The sequence below is a fragment of the Oratosquilla oratoria genome, chromosome 27 (genome assembly GCF_046742065.1).
Source record: "Oratosquilla oratoria isolate Oo_2021 chromosome 27, ASM4674206v1, whole genome shotgun sequence".
Lineage (NCBI taxonomy): Eukaryota > Metazoa > Arthropoda > Malacostraca > Stomatopoda > Squillidae > Oratosquilla > Oratosquilla oratoria.
Genome location: NC_134803.1, coordinates 251,648 through 274,314, shown reverse-complemented (window position 1 = coordinate 274,314; position 22,667 = coordinate 251,648). Strand labels below are relative to the sequence as shown.

Genomic DNA, 22,667 nt, shown 5'->3' with positions numbered 1-22,667 from the left:
AGAAGTGGTACAGGAGAGTATTAACCCCTTCCATACGGTGCAGCACACGTAGGCGTCATGGGGAGCGAGTGTATTCGCGAGGCTGCCATATCGGCGTCTTGATTATATTTATTGTAGTCACCCCTCCATAATGTCATTCTTTCTAATTCTTTTGTAATCGCATTTTCTATGGTTATCAAAATTCATGGGTGAAGAGAGAACGATCGATATAAGCGGTGACTATATTTTATGATGCGAGTATTATTACGACACGTCGTACGGCTGGCATTGGTTGCTGCCACCGAGATCTAAGTCCATGCCGCCTACGTGTGCGGCACCGTATGGAAGGGGTTAAGGGTGGGAGGACAGCATAACAGAAGGTCAGTCGCAGTACAATAAAGTAGCAATATTTCTCTACCAATAGAGATTTCCTTTATCACAGACAAAATGATGGGTGACTCTGGTCCATAGGGGCACACACATACATACATTTACCAAGGTTTTTTCCCCCTTACAAGGGAGGTAGCCAAAAAGGAAAAAGCATAAAAACATTCCCACCCATTCCATCCCTGAATACACTCCACACACCTCCACCCTCCCTCCCATCTTAGCACCTCCTGGATGACGGGTCATCCCTGCACCTTGTCCACTGCCCTGGGTCAGAAGCAGTGTCACAAGACACAGCACATCCACAGTAAGGCCGCTTCATTAAATCGCCGACCCCCCCTCTCCGTCCCCCTATGCATAAAAAGAGAAGACGGGGAGAAATCCCTTCGGGCTGCGTCAAATTTTTCTCACACATACAGGTACTCCTCGTTTAACGACAACAATTGGGACCAGCGCGCCGTCGTTAACCGAATTGGTCGTTAAGCGAAAGTGTATACATATACGTACATGTACTGTATGTACAATGTCCAGCAATACATGTATCTTTATTTTCGTGTATTTTCCCTCTTTTATACAGTACATTAAAGCTTTATTTACTGTTTATTTACGGTGGTTAGGTTCCTAAAATTACCGTATATGACCAAATCCGCGTATGCTGACATTCCATATTGAATACCGGGGTATTTTTTTAGTTTCGACCATGGGCTCAATATAGCAATAGAAATTTAATTATTAATTTTGTAAATTAAAATGTATCAACGTAATATGCAATTTTGTGGGCGGAAATGAAAGTAAAATATACCTTGCTACAAGAAAATATGCTAATGAATGAAGTCGGTAGCATAGCTCGGGATGCCATCTTGTCGTCTGCCAACGTCTCTCACGAAGACGACGAGACGGATGACATTTAATTTGCAGGTAATGATTTATTAAACACAGGTTAGGTTAGTTTAGTTTAGGTTAGACAAATTAATTTACCATCCTTTCATTTCTTCGACATCGGCATCTATCATAACAAACATGGTGTACCATTCGTCCGACATGACTTCGTTACTTACGAAATCTGTTTTAGCATTTTTTTTCATTTCCGCTCACAGAATTGCATATTACGTTGATACATTATAATTGACAAAATTAATAATTAATTTTCTGTTATATTGCGTCCATGGTCGAAACTAAAAATTTACCACTACTGGTATACACTGTACCCCAGGTAGTTTTTGCAGCTTGCAGGATGGTAATGTAGACCTAAGCTTCAGAACACTTTACCTCACAGCTAATATCCACCGTACAAGTTCATTTATAACATCATACAAATTTGCCTCAGCCAACTTAATTATCGTACACGACGTCGTAACTTCGGGAGATTTACGTTAAACGACGTCATAAAGCCCGTCGTTAACCGAGTATGTCGTTAAACGAGGAGTACCTGTACTACCTCACCCGCCATCTCCCCACCCATTCCACCTCTTGCATCACAACATCATCCATATACAACCATTCTCCATTCACCTGTCTTCTGTCCTCTCCCGTCCTTCCTCTACACACATTCCCCTCTTCCCCAAAGCCCCCTTCACCCCATCCATCCACCTCATCCTAGGACGTCCCCTAATGTTCACTCTATCCACATCTGCCTTCCATACCTCTTTTACTAGTCTTTCTTCACTCATTCTTTCCATGTGTCCAAACCATCCTAATACTCTTTCATCAACCCTATCTCCCAACTCCCTTTCCACCACTGTTCTCCTCATTTCTTCAATCTACATTCTACCTCCACCTCCACTCCACCTTTTCCTGCCACATTTGCACCCAAGTATCTAAAACTATCCACTTCCTCCAGTCGCTCTCCCTTAATGCTCACTTCCAGTCTGCTGCCACTTTCACCCCTTGAACATCTCATCACCTTACTTTTACTCACATTTATCTTCAACTTTCTTCTATCACACACTCTCCCAAACTCTGTCACCAACTTCCTCAATCCCTCCTCCGATCCATAGGGGTGCTCCATATAAATCCTAAAGTATCAACTGCATGCTATTGAGCAGCTTTTGGCCCAACAATAATATGCAGACAATACCCCAGAAGTGGAAGATGAGCTTCAAAAAACCCTAACACTATTATCCAATGAGATAATCCTGTACCAAAATTCACTAATTCAAAGAAGGAAAATCAAACCGAACCTTAACCACTTCAGTACGGGACTTAAATATCGCAGGCAGCAGCCAATGCCAGCCGTATGACGTGTCGTAATAATACTCGCATCATAAAATATAGTCACCGCTTATATCGATCGTTCTCTCTTTCACCTGCGAATTTTGAAAACCACAGAGAATGGGATTGAGGGCGCATTTGGGAGAATGTAAAAACACAGGGGCGACTACAATAAATATAATCAAGACGCTGATATGGCAGCGTCGCGAATCCACTTGCTCCTCATGACGCCTACGTGTGCGGCACCATATGGAAGGGGTTAACCATGAAGTTCTATATGTGTGTAAAATCAGAATGAGTCATAAAAATAAGACAATTTAGAGATCTGATGCACACATACTATATCAAAGGTAATACTAATGACCCACTTTTGGAGAAGAATAGGCAAAAGTAAAAAGATCCATATATTTCAATCACTAAATGTGATCCTCTTCAGCAGATGTGATTACAGAGTGGAGAAAAGCATGTATTTACATAAAAGTAGTGAGGTAGACAGGTAGGGGACGGGGGCTTAGGTCACGTGTTCGGCGCTACGTTGACATTGGTGGATTTTGTCCACTGTTAATGAAGAGGGTAGCAGTCTATTTATACCTAAGGAAGTTATACAATCTGGTGACCATTGGCCATAGGAAATATTATAATTAGGAAAATTATAATATTTCCTATGGCCAATGGTCACCAGATTGTATACCTTCCTTAGCTATAAACAGACTGGTACCCTCTTCATTAACAGTGGACAAAATCCACCAATGTCCACGTAGCACCGGACACATGACTTGAGCCCCCGTCCCCTACCTGCCTACCTCACTACTTTTTTTATAAATACATGCTTTTCTCCACTCTGTAATCACATCTGCTGAAGAGGATCACAGTTAATGATCAAAATATACGGATCTTTTTACTTTTGCCTATTCTTCTCCGAAAGTGGGTCATTAGTATTATTTTACATATGTGCTACGACATTACTTTGTGATATTTTTTCCCCCTTATAAGGGAGGTAGCCAAAAAACAATCATAAAAACCACTCCCATCCATTCCATCCCTAACATACTCCACTCCCATCCACCCTGTTCCCTCCCTCTTGACACCTCCTGGATGATGGGTCATCCACTCATCCCTGAATCTTGCCCACTGCCCTGGGTCAGAAGCAGAGTCACAAGACACAGCACATCCACAGCAAGGCTGCTTCATTAAATTGGCAACCCCCTCTCCCTCCCCTCATGCAGAAAAGGAAATCTGATGCAACAGCCCAAAATGACAGACTTTGCTGAGGCTGTTCTTATCAACTACGGGGAGCATTCGCTGAAGGGAATATTGCTTCACTCTCACATCAATTCCATTCCCCAAAGTAAGCCCCAATGCAGCCACACCCCCTACCCCACATAGCTCCTGCCAAGATTAGATTTGTTCCAGTCATACTACATCTATTGGCTCATTTCCTACTCTGGCACTGAGATCCACTAACACCACATTTACATTCCTCACAAAACTCTGTAAACTCTTATTTACATAACTCCAAAAAGTGTCCCTCTCTTCACATTTTTCACTATCAGGACTGTATGCATTCACAAAAACCCAAATCTCCCATCCCAATTTCACCTTTGTCCATATCAGCCTTTAAGACACTTCCCTCCACTTCATCGTCTACTAACCTATCTCATAACTTACTAGAAGAACTACTTACCTCCCTCATCCCCTTGTCACTCCTGACACCCTATCCACCACACTGTCAAACTAAATTTTTTTTTTTTCAATTTATTTTCAATGCTAACATATCCACTTTTCTTTTCACAAACATACTGCCAATATATTTTCATTTACTTTCATCTATACCACATCCATGCACATTTAATGACCCAATTCCTATGGTCCTGGTTATGAGTCCAACTCCCACACCTTGATTTTTCATAGGATGAAAATACAGTGTATTTTACCTAGTTATATTATACAGGAAGGGAGCTATACTCATAGTGTCCTATCTTTGTATCTTTCAGCACTCACCTATTATCATTCAGTCACCTACAACATACATATATCATGAAGAGGAAGAGTCATAGAGGTGGGAAAGGGTAGGTTCAAGGGAACAACACAAAAGGAGTGGACGGCAATAGTACAAAGGTATCAGTACTCCTTTATAGGTAGAGATCTTACATTCTAACATAGACAAATGATGTATAACTCTGGTCTGTAGGGACACTCCAAAAGTCTCTACTGTATTGACTACATATAATCAAATCTAGCAGTCATTAAGATTCAATCTGGGGGCCCCAAAAATCACAAGTCCCTCATGCAACCGTTCTGCCAGTAGAACATCTAAATTAGTCATAACCACATAAAAACTTATATCCTGGATTGGGAGAGACTGATTATTTGAAAGAATTCACTGCAATGAGTAATTTGTTTCATAATAATGACTACATGTTACAAGGCTGTCAAAACCATGTACTCACTTCATAAAAAAATAAAACTCATTCATCTACCCCTCCCATCTCTGCACTCAAGGATGAAGGGTCATCCTGTCCCCACTCACTGCTCAAGTGATGGGCAATGCAGAAGGGCAGTTATTGGTAGAAGATAACTGTCTCTGACAGACAGAAGCTGTATGAGTGTTGTCCAGAAGTGTACCTCTAAATTCTCCAAGTACTGACTGTACATAACTTATGCAGCTATTACATACACAAGCTTATTTCTAATAAATAACATCATATACAGCCAATATCTTACCAACACGATGAACAAATAACTTGGATTTAGCAGGAAAATTGTAGTTTATAACATTGTCCAATAGTGGAATATCAATTCCTCTTGCTGCTACATCTGTTACTACCATGCATTGTACCTGTAATACATAGGTTTTATATAATCCACATATATTTACAGACATATATATATATATATATATACTACATAGATATACCAAAGGCTTTTTCCCCCTACATGGGGAGTAGCCAAAAAGAAAAAGGCATAGAAACCCCTCCCACCCATACTAGAGGCCTTTTCTCCCTTATAAGGGAAGTGGTTAGCCAAGGAATCCTACCCTTCACCCATTCTCTTCCTAGACACATCTCCACCATCAACTCTCCACTACGATTCTTTCCTGGAACTCCACATTTCCCAACCACTCTGTCAATTGGTTCATTTCCTACCCTAGCATTAAGGTCTCCTTGTACTATTACAGTGACATTTCTCCCTAATCCCTCTATGCACTCATTTAAATCTGTCCAAGAAGCCTCCCTTTCTTCTACTTTCTTCTCACTACCAGGCCCATATGCACTTACAAAAACCCACATCTCCTTTCCCACTTTCACCTTCATCCACATTATCCTTGAAGAAACCTCCTTCCACTACACTACACATTTACCTATCTCTTCACTTACTAGTATAGCCACCCCTTCTCTCCCTCTCTTCACTCCTGAATACCTTCCAAACTCACATTCCCCCTTCCCTCTCAACTTAGATTCACTTAAGGCCAACACATCCATTTTTCTTCTCACAAACATGCTACCTATCTCTTCCCTTTTACTCTCATCTGTACCACATCCTCGCACATTAAAAGACCCAAACCTTAGGGTGCTGGATGGAAAACTCCTAGACCCTCTTATGCCTTTACTTTTTTTTTTAGGAATGTCCCCTGTGGGGCTACAGGGAGAAGGATGCCTGGTCCCAATCCCCGTCCCATATTTCTCGCCTCTTACGATCCAAGTGGACATACTTGGTGGCAGTATTCTTTTCCCCCCACCACAGGCTAGGCGAAACAAGGAAATGAAATTCAGAGAAATGGTACAGGACAGCAACAAGGGGTTGGGGGTGAGCATAACAGAAGGATAGTAGCAGTATGATAAAAGTTTCATCATTTCTCTGTGAGCAGAGTCCTCCTCTATCACAGACAAAATGATGTGTGGCTCTGGTCTGTAGGGGTTCCCCATATAGACACTAAAGTATCAACTGCATGCATGCTACTTTGCCATAACAACGTGCAGCCAAATCCCCAATACCACAAATTTAATCTGTTTTTACTCAAGACTAATAGATATAATACAAGAAAGGGATGGATGGGCTAATTGTGCTTTCTTGGACTTACAAAACACTTTCGACAAGGTACCACACAAAAAATAATTTAAAAAAATTGGAAAACATAGGAGGGATACAAGGCAACCTGCTAAACTCTATGGAGAACTTCCTGAATGGTAGAAAGATGAGAGTAGTACTTAAAGAAAAATATTCAGGTTGGAAGGAGATGATTAGTGGAGTTCTGCAAGGATCTGTATTAGCTCCAATAATGCTTGCTATCTATGTGAATGACATGGATAATGGTGTTGAATGTTACATGAGCTTCTTTGCAGATGACACTACATTGTTAAGAAAAGTAAAAACCGAAATGGATTGCAAATCACTACAGGATGACCTGAATAACATTTGGAAGTGGAGTCAGAAATGGGAAGTGGACTTCAACATTAAAAAGTGTAGCATAATGGAGTTCAGAAAAAGTAAAAATAGAATATCAGGACAATATAAAATTGGAACTAAGGAGGTAAAGAAAGTGGGATCTGAAAAAGATCTGGGAGTAATTATCTCAAACTATTTGTCCTGTGATAAACAAAGTTGTTGGAGAATCCTATAACTTGCTTAAGATCAATAAAAGTGGCTTTTACCTATTTGGATGAAGAAATTATTAAAAACATGTCGGTCACACTGATAAGGCCTAGACTAGAATATGCGGTGACATTGTGGTCACCCAGTACCAAAAAGAATATCAAGAAAATTTAAAGAATCCAGAGAGCAACCACAAAAATGGCTCCAGTACTTTCAAACTTGTCATATGAAGAGAGACTGGCTAAATTAGAGTTACCTCAAACCATTCACTCTCTCCATTTCTGATCCTAACACAAGCTCTGCTACTCTCGTAAAAACTCTCGACTTCTCTTAACAGCTTTCCTCCTATCCAATATATCTGCAATACCTCGCACAGTGCCTTCCTGTCTACCCTGTCTTGAGCCTTTTCCAAATCCGTAAAGCCCAAAAAACATCCTTACCTTTTCCTATAGCTTCCTCACATATCTGTCTTACCACAAAAATCTGATCTACACAACCTCTACCTGTCCTAAACCCACACTGTTCCTCACCAATTACTCCCTCTGTTCCTCTCCTAATCCTCTCAATCAAGATCCTCCATAAGCCTTCCCAACTACACTCAACAAGCTGAACCCTCTGAAACTACTTCACTCACACTTGTCCCCCTTTCCCTTGTAAAGTGGAACTATACAGGCACTCCTCCAGTCCTCCGGCACTCTACCCTGTCTTAAACATTAAATAACCTCACCAGCCAGTCCACCGTAACTGTAATTCCTTTTTTCAGACTTTCTGTACGGCATCCATCCAACCCAGGTGCCTTACTTGCTCTCATCATCTTAACAGCTGCTTTCATTTCATCTTTCCCTATTTCTCCTCCATTTTCCTCACTCATTACTCTCATTTTCTTAGTGCTTCCCACTGCAACTACCTTTCCCTCCCTATCTTCCTTCACATTTAGCAACTCCCTAAAATATTCTGCCCACCTTCCTCTCACTGCCTTCTCTTCCATTATCATTTCTCTAGCTGCACTTTTCAATTTCTTTCCAAAACATCTTTTTATTACTTTCAAAATTTTCTGAGAGAAAAAAAAAAAAAAAAAAAAAAAAAAAAAAAAAAAAATTATATATATATATATAAATAACAAGCTTAAATGGCCACACCCTTCCTTTGGAAAGGAACTAAAAAATTCTGGGTCTACCTTTTGATATTTGTATAACATTCAGCCCAGTCACAACTCTAACAGCAAATATCAACAAGAAACTAACCTATTGAAAACTATCGCTAGCTTTGGACAAAAAGAAAGAAACTCTGATAACCATCTATAAGCAGATCACAGGAACCCCCCTAGAATATGCCTCTATAGCATGGTTCTTAACATTCAGCAAACTGTACACAATTTACAAACACTGCAGAATAGAGCACTAAAAGTAATAACAAGATGCCCCAAAACCACCCTTGTAGGATACCTACATACAGAAACCAAAATCCTCCAAATGGAACATCATGTGAAAATGACGGGAACACAATTCTATACCAGAACCCTAAACAACACCCTTCACATTACATCTCACAAGCACCACCAACAAAATTCAAGAGTTGCATATCACTATCTACCACAACATACCACACAAAACATCCATACTCAGATAACTAAACAAGCCCTTCAAGAAAGACCAGCAAAATGAATACAACAACAACCTCTGGCCATAAGCCCCACAAAGAAAATCCTCCCACACCAAACATGAACCACACTAGCAAGCCTGCACTAGGATACCTTTCAGTATTAAAACAGTACCCACACAGAATAGACTGCTCCAGATGCAACTACCACACAGAAGACACAGACCACCTCATACTACGACGACACAATATCACTTTTCTAAGCTACTTATGGTTCTGCCTGGAGGCTGTTGCTGGTCTCTTGGAGGCAATGGGTCTTCTGTAAGAGAGACCAGAGGCAACAGATTGATTCCCTATACAGAGTGAAAACTACAAGCAAGATTGAGAGGACACAAAGGGCAGCAACCAAACTGGTTCCCAGCCTGGCAGATAAGCCATACAAGGAGAGACTAAAAGCACTACCTGCTAATATCGAAAAAATGAAGAGAAAGAGATGACCTGATTATATTTCTAAGGTTGCTTGAGGAGAAAGGCCTCATTAACAGAAAAGTTCCCTTGATAAAGGTGGGAGAGCTTTAAGAGGTCATTAGAACAAATTGAAACAATAAATATCTATACAGATGCATAAATATTTGGAATAACTTAGAATGCAATATAGCCCAGGCTGGAATAATATACATACATACATATACCAAGGCTTTTTCTCCCTTACAAGGAAGGTAGCCAAAAAGATAAAGGCATAAAAATATTCCCACCCATTTCATCCCTGAATACACTCCACACACCTCCACCCTCCCTCTTATCTTACCACCTCCTGGATGACGGGTCATCCCTGCACCTTGTCCACTGCCCTGGGTCAGAAGCAGTGTCGCAAGACACAGCACATCCACAGCAAGGCTGCTTCATTAAATTGGGGACCCCCCTCTCCGTCCCCCCATGCATAAAAGGAGAAGACGGGGAGAAATCTTCTAACTCCCTTTCCACCCCCGTTCTTCTCCTCACCTCCTCATTTCTCACTCTATCTAGCCTAGTAACCCCCATCATACTTCTCAGACACCTCATCTCAAACACATTCAAACTCCTTCTCTCTTCCTCTTTTATGTTCCATGTTTCTGCCTCATACAGTACTGTTGGCACAATCACTCCTTCATACAGTCTCCTCTTTGCATCCATTCCCAAATGTCTATTCCTCATTACACTTTTTAATCCACCAAGGCATTTACTCGCTTCTCTCAATCTACATTCTACCTCCACCTTCATTCCACCTTTTCCTGCCACATTTGCACCCAAGTACCTAAAACTATCCACTTCCTCAGGTCGCTCTCCCTTAACCCCTTCCATACGGTGCCGCACACGTAGGCGTCATGGGGAGCGAGTGTATTCGCGAGGCTGCCATATCGGCGTCTTGATTATATTTATTGTAGTCGCTCCTCCATAATGACATTCTTTCTAATTCTTTTGTAATCGCATTTTCTATGGTTATCAAAATTCACGGGTGAAGAGAGAACGATCGATATAAGCGGTGACTATATTTTATGATGCGAGTATTATTACGACACGTCGTACGGCTGGCATTGGCTGCTGCCACCGAGATCTAAGTCCATGACGCCTACGTGTGCGGCACCGTATGGAAGGGGTTAATGCTCACTTCCAGTCTACTGCCACTTTCACCCCTTGTACATCTCATCACCTTACTTTTACCCTCATTTATCTTCAACTTTCTTCTATCACATACTCTCCCAAACTCTGTCACCAGTTTCCTCAATCCCTCCTCCGATCCTGCTACAAGCGCAGTGTCGTCCACAAACAACAGCTGGCTCACCTCCCACTTTTCTCCATTTTCTTTAACCATCTCCAATTCATGACCCACTACCCTTGCATTTACCTCTCGCACTACCCCATCCATGTATAAGTTGAACAGCCAGGGCGACATGACGCATCCTTGATGAAGTCCCACCTTTACCTCGAACCACTCACTCTCTCCATTTCCAATCCTGACACAAGCTCTACTACTCTCATAAAAACACTTGACAGCTCCTAGGAGCTTTCCTCCTATCCCGTATATCCGCAAAACCTCCCACAGTGACTTTCTGTCTACCCTATTGTAAGCCTTTTCCAGATCCATAAAAGCCAAAAAAAACATCCTTCCCCTTTCCTATAGCTTTCTCACATATCAGTCTTACCATAAAAATCTGATCTACACAACCTCTACCTGTCCTAAATCCACACTGTTCCTCACCAATTACTCCCTCTGTTCCTCTCCTAATCCTCTCAATCAAGATCCTCCCATAATCCTTCCCAACTACACTTAACAAGCTAATCCATCTGAAAGTACTACATTCACACTTGTCCCCTTTTCCTTTGTAAAGTGGAACTATACAGGCACTCCTCCAGTCCTCCGGCACTCTACACTCTCTCTCCAGCAAACATTAAATAACCTCACCAACCAGTCTACCATTACTGTACCTCCTTTTTTTTTAGACATTCTGAATGGCATTCATCCAGACAAGGTGCCTTACCTGCTTTCATCATCTTAACAACTGCCCTCACTTCATCCTTCCTTATTTCTCCTCCATTTTCCTCACTCATCATGGTCATTTTCTTAGCATTTCCCACTGCATCTATCTTTCCCTCCCTATCCTCCTTCACATTTAGCAACTCCCTAAAATATTCTGCCCATCTTCCCCTTACTGCCTTCTCTTCCATTATCATCTCTCCATCTGCACCTTTTACCTTTTCTTCTCTACTTCATTTGCCTCCTCTTCCTCTCTTAATTTCTTTCCAAAACATCTTTTTATTACTTTCAACATTTTCTGTCATACTCTTACCACATTTCACATCTGCTCTCCTCTTTGCCTCCTTTACCTTTTACTTTACTTCTCTTTTCTTTTCTTTGTACCTCTCATATGACTCCCTCGTCCTATTTTGTAACCAATCTATGAAACCTCGTTTCTTCTCTTCTACAACCTTCTTTGTTTCCTCATCCCACTATTCACTACCCTTCCTTCTATTTCCTCCTGTCCTTCTTGTTCCACACACCATCTTTGCACACTTTGTGACTCCCTCCTTGAACCATCCCCATTCCTCCTCCACACCTACCTCTACTCTATCCTTCACTCCCTCCCACTCCTCCCTCAGCTTCTTCTTGTACTCCTTCTCCTTTTCATTTAAAGAGTTCACTCTAAGCACCTCCCTACCTTTTGTCCCTTTCCTCTTTCTCCATCTATCCTCCATTCTCAACTTACCTTCCACCAAAAAATGATCTGATATTCCCCCACCCTCTCCCCTTAGCACATGTACATCCTTAACTCTTCCTATCATAATCCTATTTACCACTACATAATCCATTAACGCTCTATCTACCACCCTTCCATCCACCACCCTCTCCCATGTGTACTTATGCTTGACTTTCTTCTGAAACACTGTATTTGCTATCATCAACTCTCTTTCTAGACACATTTCCACCATCAACTCTCCACTACGATTCTTTCCTGGAACTCCACATTTCCCAACCACTCCATCAACTGGATCATTTCCTAGCCTAGCATTAAGGTTTCCCAGTACTATTACTTTGACCTTCCTCGCCAATCCCTCTATGCACTCATTTAAATCTATCCAAAAAGCCTCCCTTTGTTCTACACTCTTTTCACTGCCAGGCCTATATGCACTTACAAAAACCCACATCTCCTTTCCCAGTTTCACCTTCATCCACAATATCCTTGAGGAAACCTCCTTCCACTCCACTACACATTTACCTATCTCTTCATTTACTAGTATAGCCACCCCTTCTCTCCCTTGCCCTCTCTTCACTCCTGATAACCTCCCACTTACACTCACAAACTTACACTCGCCCTTCCCTTTCAGCTTAGTTTCACTCAAAGCCAACACATCCATCTTTCTTCTCACAAACATACTACCTATCTCTTCCCTTTTATTCTCATCTGTACCACATCCACGCACATTAAAAGAACCAAACCTTAGGGTAATGGCCGGAAAACTCCTAGCCCCACTTATGCCTTTAATTTTTTTAGGAATGTCCCCTTTGGGGCTACAAGGAGAAGGATGCCTAGTCCCAATCGCCGTCCCTTTCTTCTCGCCTCTTACGATCCAAGAGGAAATGGTGGCAGTATTCTTTTCCCCTACCACAGGGACGGTAGGCGAAAAAGGAAATTAATATTTAGAGAAATTGTAGAGGACAGTAACAAGGGGTTGGGGGACAGCATAACGGAGTATAAAAGTGTCATCATTTTTCTATGAACAGAGTTATCCTCTATCACAGACAAAATGATGTGTGGCTCTGGTCCGTAGGGGTGCCCCATATAGACCCTAAAGTATCAACTGCATGCTACATTGCCACAATAACATGCAGCCAATTCTAGGCATGATAATTGGAGAACATGGATATAAGCAAGTTAGAACCATACATGAATTTGAAAATAGGTATAATAACTGGATAGTAAGAGACAGGACCCCATGAGTATTGCTTTTTTCTCGAGTGTTATTTAGATAGGAAATACACATAAGCCATTAGAAAGTATGATAAAATCATAATGAAAACAATCAACTTTCACTTTCTTCCTTAGAGAAAACCCTACCCCATCTCACACCTGCTCACAAACACATACTCCTAAAGGTCTTTTCTACTTTATATGTAGGGTAACATACAAAGAATACACACCCTAGACTCACTCAAACTCATCTATAAAATTTTTGGTGTCCCTTCCTTCTTAGCGTCTTGTAACACTCATAAACATACACAAACATACCAAATGGCCCTTTCTTCCTATCTAGGAGTAGCCCAGTTAAGTCAAGATCATACATATAAATTCTTAAAAACAATTCCTTTGAATTACTGAAATCATACTTTACCTTCTTTGATTGAAACTTAGCCACATTTATCTTCCTTGCTGTGGCGTCAAGTGAAGAATATGTATAGGTGCTTGAGATACCTGCCTTCTCAAGAATCTGCCAAATGCAATAAAGTTTATCTTGTTGTGTACAAAAGAAATTTGCAAGAATACATATCAATAATACTAATATCTTTGAAGTTTTTCAATCCAATCCTCTATTTTCTACCCTGACCTTCTAAACCCCAACTTGTATATACATTTTCATTTAGTTTTCACAGCACAAGTTACTTAGTCTATTCCAACCTCTCATACTGTGCTGTGGAGTCACCACCTTGTTGACTACATTCATAATGAATACCTACCATCATCCTACTGGGAAAAAATATTGATTGCTACAGCCTGAAGTCAATTCCCTAAGGATCTGACTGACATGATCACTACAGTTGATTTACCATTATCTTATGGAATGCAACTGATTGACAAATGGAACCCAAGATCAGTGCTATTTCTGTATGTTTTCTAAGCACATGCGGGGAGTGCTTCAGTATTACCACACTGGAATAAGGAGAGCAATAGAGTGCAGCTCTATTTAAAAGGGACAGTATCACCCTGAGTCAATAGCACTCACATGTAGAAGTGAAAGCTTCCTTCCCTCCCTTTCACAATTGGATGTCTATAATCCACCCAACTCTCCCCTGACACACTGGTCTTTGCCGGGATCTCTGAAAGTCAACATCTCTAGCAGGACATATCCTGCTTCAGGGGACTAGTCGCTTTTAACCTTGTACTGCCCCATGTGGTTGATTGACTTAGGAGTTTACTGTATCAAGGAATTCAGTGAAGTGATTGCGGGTTTTTGTCAATATGATTTGTGTAACTACAGTGGTGAAAAATTCATTCATTAGTGCATCATGAGGGTGGGAACTTTTGAACTACAGTGTTTGCAATGTTATAATTCATGTAAATATGGCAGTATAAAATTCTTTCATTAGTGCATCGCAAGGGTGGAACCTTGCCGAGGTAGCTCAGTGTAGTGAATGTGGTGTGTGCCTCCAGCTAGAATATCAACTGAGACATCTTCAAGTGCCACCCCCCAGATGATAAGGACTGGTTAAGTATACCTGAGTTTATTTGCACACATTGACATAAGGCAACAATGCATCAGGAAACAACTTACTGTCAAGGACTAATACCACCTTTCAGCTTCGGTACCTTTAAAGGACGAACCTAGACCACACAGATAGGACACAATGGACACATACATACACATACCAAGGCTTTTTCCCATTTACAAGGGAGGTATCCAAAAAGAAAAAGGCATAAAACCATTCCCACCCATTCTATCCCTAAATACATCCCACTCCCCTCCACCCTCCCTCTTATCTTAGCACCTCCTAGATGACGGGTCATCCCTATACCTTGTCGACTGCCCTGGGTCAGAGGCACTGTCGCAAGGCACAGCACATTCATGGCAAGGCCACTTCATTAAATTGGTGACCCCCCCTCTCCGTCCCTCATGCATAAAAGGAGAAGACAGGGAGAAATCCCTTCGGGCTGCATAAAATTTTGCTCACACATACTACCTCACCCCCCCATTCCACCTCATGCATCACAACATCATCCATATACAACCATTCTCCATTTACCCCTGTCTTCTGTCCTCTCCCATCCTTCCTCAACAGACATTCCCCTCTTCTCCAAAGCCCCCTTCACCCCATCCATCCACCTCATTCTAGGACGTCCCCTCATGTTCACTCCCTCCACATCTGCCTTCCATACCTCTTTTACTAGTCTTTCTTCACTCATTTTTTCCATGTGTCCAAACCATCCATTCATCAAACCTATCTCCCAACTCCCTTTCCACCCCTGTTCTCCTCCTCACCTCCTCATTTCTCACTCTATCTAGCCTAGTAACCCCATCATACTTCTCAGACACCTCATCTCAAACTCCTTCTCTCTTCCTCTTTTATGTTCCATGTTTCTGCCTCATACAGTGCTGTTGGCACAATCACTCCTTCATACAGTCTCCTCGTAGCATCCATTCCCAAATGTCTGTTCCTTATTACACTTTTTAATCCACCAAGGTATTTACTCACTTCTCTCAATCTACATTCTACCTCCACCTTTTCCTGCCACATTTGCACCCAGGTATCTAAAACTATCCACTTCCTCCAGTCGCTCTCCCTTAATGCTCACTTCCAGTCTGCTGCCACTTTCACCCCTTGTACATCTCATCACCTTACTTTTACCCACATTTATCTTCAACTTTCTTCTTTCACACACTCTCCCAAACTCTGTCACTAACTTCCTCAATCCCTCCTCTGATCCTACTACAAGCGCAGTGTTGTCCGCAAACAACAGGTGGCTCAGCTCCCACTTTTCTCCATTTCCTTTAACCCCTTCCATACGGTGCCGCACACGTAGGCGTCATGAGGAGCAAGTGGATTTGCGACGCTGCCATATCGGCGTCTTGATTATATTTATTGTAGTCGCCCCTGTGTTTTTACATTCTCCCAAATGCGCCCTTAATCCCATTCTCTGTGGTTTTCAAAATTCGCGGGTGAAAGAGAGAACGATCGATATAAGCGGCGACTATATTTTATGATGCGAATAATATTTCGTTACGTCGTACGGCTGGCATTGGCTGCTGCCCGCGAGATTTAAGTCCCGTATTGAAGTGGTTAAACATCTCCAATCCTGACCCACCACCCTTGCATTTACCTCATGCACCACCCATCCTTTCTTTTTTAGGAATATCCCCTTTTGGGGCTACAGGTAGTAGGACTCCTAATCCCATTCCCCATCCCTTTTTTGTCACCTTTTACGACTCAAGTGGAAATATTTGGTGGCAGTATTCTTTTGCCCCCACCACAAGGGAATGTCTGTGGAGGAAGGACGGGAGAGGACAGAAGATAGGGGTGAATGGAGAAGGGTTGTGAATAGATGAGGCTGTGATGCATGAGGGGGAGTGGGTGGGGGATGGGGAGTGAGGATAATATATATATATATATATATATATATATATATACAGTATATATATATATATTTATGCAGCCCGAAGGGATTTCCCCCCGTCTTCTCCATGAGGGGACAGAGAGGGGGATCGCCAAATTTATGAAGCAGCCTTGATGTGGATGTGCTGTGTCTTGCAACACTGCTTCTGACCCAGGGCAGTGGACAGGATGCAGGGATGACTGATCATCCAGTAGGTGCCAAGATAGGAGGGAGGGAGGAGGGTGGAGGAGAGTGGAATATATGGGAAATGAAATGGGTGGGAGTGGTTTCTATGCCTTTTTCTTTTTGGCTACCCCCCGTGTAAGGGAGAAAAAGCCTTTGGTATATGTATGTATGTATTTCCCACCTCATCCATGTATAAGTTGAATAGCCAGGGCGACATCACACATCCCTGACAAAGTCCCACCTTTACCTCAAACCATTCACTCTCACCATTTCTAATCCTGACACATGCTCTACTACTCTTGCAAAAACTCTTGACAGCTCCTAGCAGTTTTGCTCCTATCCCGTATATCTGCAATACCTCCCACAGTGCCTTCATGTCAACCCTGTCATAAGCCTTTTTCAGATCCATAAAAGCCCAAAAAACATCCTTACCTTTTCCTATAGCTTTCTCACATATTTGTCTTACCACAAAAATCTGATCTATGCAGCCTCTACCTGTTCTAAATCCACACTGTTCCTCGCCCATCACTCCCTCTGTTCCTCTCCTAATCCTCTCAATCAAGATCCTCCCATAAGCCTTCCCTGCTACACTTAACAAGCTAATCCCTCTGAAACTACTACACTCACACTTGTCCCCTTTTCCTTTGTAAAGTGGAACTATACAGGCACTCCTCCAGTCCTCTGGCACTCTACCCTCTCTTAAACAACCATTAAATAACCTCACCAGCCAGTCCACCATCACTGTATCTCCTTTTTTTAGACATTCTGAATGGCATCCATCCAGACCAGGTGACTTACCTGCTCTCATCATCTTAACAACTGCCTTCACTTCATCCTTCCTTATTTCTCCTCCATTTTCCTCACTCATCATGGTCATTTTCTTAGCACTTCCCACTGCAACTATCTTTCTCTCCCTATCCTCCTTCACATTTAGCAACTCCCTAAAATATTCTGCCCATCTTCCCCTTCCTGCCTTTTCTTCCATTATCATCTCTCCATCTACACCTTTTACTTTTTCATCTCTACTTGACTTGTCTCCTCTTCCTCTCTTAATTTCTTTCCAAAACATCTATTTATTACTTTCAAAATTTTCTGTCATACTCTTACCCCATTTCACATCTACCCTCCTCTTTGCCTCCTTTACCTTGTGCTTTACTTCTCTTTTCTTTATTTTGTACCTCTCATATGACTCCCTTATCCTATTTTGTAGCCAATCTGTGAAAGCTCACTTCTTCTTTTCTACAACCTTCTTTGTTTCCTCATCCAACCATTCACTACCCTTCCTTCTATTTCCTCCTGTCCTTCTTGTTCCACACACCATCTTTGCACACTTTGTGACTCCCTCCTTGAACCATATCCATTCCTCCTTCACTCCCTCCCACTCCTCTTTTAGCTTCTTCATGTACTCCTTCTCCTTTTCATGTAAAGAGTTCACTCTTAGCACCTCCCTACCTTTTGTCCTTTTCCTCTTTCTCCATCTATCCTCCACTCTCAGCTTACCTTCCATCAAAAAATGATCTGATATTCCCCCACCCTCTGCCCTTAGCACATGTACATCCTTAACTCTTCCTATTATGCTCCTACCACTACTTAATCCATTAACACTCTTATCTACCACCCTTCCATCCACCACCCTCACCCATGTGTACTTATGCTTGACTTTCTTCTGAAACACTGTATTTGCTATCATCAACTCTCTAGACACATCTCCACCATCAACTCTCCACTACGATTCCTTCCTGGAACTCCACATTTCCCAACTACTCCGTCAATTGGTTCATTTCCTACCCTAGCATTAAGGTCTCCCAATACTACTACAATGGCGTTCCTCCCTAATCCCTCTATGCACTCATTTAAATCTGTCCAAAACTCCTCATTTTCTTATACACTCTTTTCACTACCAGGCCCATATGCACTTACAAAAACCCACATCTCCTTTCCCAGTTTCACTTTCATCCACATTATCCTTGAGGAAACCTCCTTCCACTCCACTAGACATTTACCTATCACTTCACTTACTAGTTTATCCACCCCTTCTCTCTTTCGCCCTCTCTTCACTCCTGAATACCAAACTCACACTCACCCTTCCCTTCCATCCATCTTTCTTCTCATAGACATACTGCCTATCTCTTCCCTTTTACTCTCATCTGTATTACATCCACGCACATTAAAAGACCCAAACCTTATGGCACTGGTTGGAAAACACCTAGAGCCTCTTATTTCTTTACTTTTTTTCAGGAATGTCCCCTGTTGGGCTACAAGGAGAAGGATGCCTAATCCTAATCCCCGTCCCGTTTTTGTCACCTCGTACGACTGAAGTGGGAATACTTTGTGGCAGTATTCTTTCCCCCCACCACAGGCTAGGCGAAACAAGGAAATGAAATTCAGAGAAATGGTACAGGACAGCAACAAGGGGTTGGGGGTGAGCATAACAGAAGGATAGTAGCAGTATGATAAAAGTTTCATCATTTCTCTGTGAGCAGAGTCCTCCTCTATCACAGACAAAATGATGTGTGGCTCTGGTCCGTAGGGGTGCCCCATATAGACACTAAAGTATCAACTGCATGCATGCTACTTTGCCATAACAACATGCAGCCAAATCCCCAATACACAAATTTAATCTGTTGTTACTCAAGACTAATAGATATAATACAAGAAAGGGATGGATGGGCTAATTGTGCTTTCTTGGACTTACAAAACACTTTCGACAAGGTACCACACAAAAAATAATTTTAAAAAATTGGAAAACATAGGAGGGATACAAGGCAACCTGCTAAACTCTATGGAGAACTTCCTGAATGGTAGAAAGATGAGAGTAGTACTTAAAGAAAAATTTTCAGGTTGGAAGGAGGTGATTAGTGGAGTTCTGCAAGGATCTGTATTAGCTCCAATAATGTTTGCTATCTATGTGAATGACATGGATAATGATGTTGAATGTTACATGAGCTTCTTTGCAGATGACACTAGATTGTTAAGGAAAGTAAAAACCGAAACAGATTGCAAATCACTACAGGATGACCTGAATAATATTTGGAAGTGGAGTCAGAAATGGGAAGTGGACTTCAACATTAAAAAGTGTAGCATAATGGCGTTCAGAAAAAGTAAAAATAGAATATCAGGACAATATAAAATTGGAACTAAGGAGGTAAAGACAGTGGGATCTGAAAAAGATCTGGGAGTAATTATCTCAAACTATTTGTCCTGTGATAAACAAACAAAATTGTTGGAGAATCCTATAACTTGCTAAGATCAATAAAAGTGGCTTTTACCTATTTGGATGAAGAAATGATCAAAATAATATCACACTGATAAGGTCTAGACTAGAATATGCGGTGACATTGTGGTCACCCATTACCAAAAAGAATATCAAGAAAATTTAGAGAATCCAGAGAGCTACCACAAAAATGGGTCCAGCACTTTCAAACTTGTCATATGAAGAGAGACTAGCTAAATTAGTGTTACCGACTTTGGAGTAAAGAAAGGCGACATACTGACCATCTATAGAATCATGCAGGGCACAAAAATACTCCATAGAGAGGACTTGTTAAATTGGGACAAGAGAAACACAAAAGGACATGGAAAAGAACTCAAAAAAGATAGTTATAGAAGAGATCTGAAGAAGAATATTTTTCCATACAGAATGGTGGACACTTGGAACAAACTGGACGAAACAATAGTGTGTGCAAAAACCATTCATGAATTTAAGAGCAAACTAGACACTGCAAGATACATCCAAGAGATGCCAAGATAAGAGGGAGGGAAGAGGGTGGAGGGGAGGGGAGTGTGATAGGAATGGAATGGGTGGGAGTGGTTTTTATGTCTTAGTTTTTTTAAAAGGCTACCTCCCTTATAACAGAGAAAAAGTCTTTGGCATATGTATGTAGGTAGAAAGAATACAAAGAGCAATGACAAAGATGGCATCAATACTTTCAAAATAGACATCCAAACTATGGTTGTCCAAACTGGAATTAACAACCCTGGAACAAAGAAGAGAAAGAGATATCCTGCCATTTACAAAATCATGAAAGGTATGGAAGTCCTTGATAGAGCAGATTTATTACAGCGGGACAGAAGAAAAACAAGAGGACACGGTAAGAAACTCAAAAGGATAGTTATAGAAGTGATCTGAAAAAGAATAGTTTTCCACACAAAGTGATAAATGTCTGGAACAAATTGGACCAAAAATAGTATGTGCAAAAACCATACAAGAATTTAAGAACAAACTAGAGGCTGAGAGATACAAAGACGGGTCACTACAAGCATAATTTCCTTCTCGTTTTAATAGTAAGTAAATATATATATATATATATATATATATATATATATATATATATATATACACACACACATGTATACAGTCGAACCTCGAAAGCCCGGACCCCGAATACCCGGACCCTCGTATGACCGATCGAAATGAACAAAGGGCGGACTTTTCAAGCAAAGTTCCCTATCTGCCCAGTAGGTGGCAGCGACGGCCGTACACGTGTACTCAAACCCAGCCCCATCAAGCCATCACCAGGGCTGCCGTTTCGTAGAATTTTGTACCAAAATGTAGTAAAATAACGGCATGTGGCAACTGCACAAGGACATGACATTTTTTCTACATATCAGCGGGCTGTTCAAAACATTGAAAAACTCAAAATTTTGTTTAAAAATCATAGAACTAGTTATCAAATAATAAATGGTACGTCAAAATATGACTTTTATTGGTAATTATGTTACTTATAAAATATTATACCCCAAAAGATACGTTTTTACAGTGTAGAAAAACATTCTACGCTAAAGTTTCAGCTTTCTTTTAGCACCAAGGCTGCAGTTTCGTAGAATTTTTTACCAAAACGTAGTAGAATAGCGGCATGTGGCAACTGCACAAGGACATAAGGAATTTTTTTCTACATATCAGCGAGCTGTTAAAAACATTCAAAAACTCAAACTTTTGTTTAAAAATCATAGAACTAGTTATCAAATAATAAATGGTACATCAAAATATGACTTTTATTGGTAATTGTGTTACTTATCAAATATTATACCCCAAAAGATACGCTTTCACGGTGTAGAAAATAATTCTACGCTAAAGTTTCAGCTTTCTTTTAAGCGATAATAATATATAAAAAATAATTCTTATATCTTACTGAATATGTTCGGGCATGGGGGCCTTATATACATTCAAAAATAAAAAAACTAGAACCAAAATTTTTTCAAAGTTTGACAAGTTTGCTATGAGTCTGCACACGCCCGAGGAAAATGTATGCCCCGGTATGGCAACACTCCCATTCTACACAGCAGTGTAGAAAACGTGGCAACCCTGGCTGCCACCAGTGTCCCACGTGCATACCTTCCGATATTTACAGTGTACGTAATAAAAAATACAGTACAATGTATGTACAGTACATTTACATGCCTGTATTACAGTTATTATTACAGTTATTATTAGTATTATAGTATTATTATTACAGTATTATTATTATTACAGTATTATTATTATTACAATGTTAGAGTATTATTCATATGTGTTTCTATGCCATATACATTACCTATACGTATACCACTACGAAAATCTATGGGTGTTAGGGAGACATTTTCGATGACCGGACTTTTGGCATGACCGGACCGCCCTTCCCCCCAATTAGTCCGGGCTTTCGAGGTTTGACTGTATATATATATATATGTATATACACACACACATATATACATGAAAATCAAAAACTCTCATTCAAAGAAATAGTACAGCAGCAGGTAGAAGAGAATGCAAAAGAAACAGTGATCAAGGTGATCAAAGAAAAGGAATATTGGGTGAGAGGCAATGGACAAAAAGAAATGAATTGTGGTTTATGGTATCAATGAAAAACAATGTACACAAATACCATA

The 22,667-nt window shown here is 41.0% G+C and overlaps 1 protein-coding gene across 1 annotated transcript in view; it reads right to left on the bottom strand.

The window, feature by feature from the left end:
- Nucleotides 1-22,667, bottom strand: part of LOC143040108 (ATP-dependent RNA helicase DDX54) — a 145,306-nt gene that overhangs the window by 64,641 nt on the left and 57,998 nt on the right. The window contains exons 8-9 of the mRNA XM_076210800.1: nucleotides 13,639-13,734; nucleotides 5,302-5,416 (exon numbers count right to left, since the gene is read on the bottom strand). Coding sequence (XP_076066915.1) covers nucleotides 5,302-5,416; nucleotides 13,639-13,734 — 211 coding nt within the window. The remainder of the gene's footprint in view (nucleotides 1-5,301; nucleotides 5,417-13,638; nucleotides 13,735-22,667) is intronic.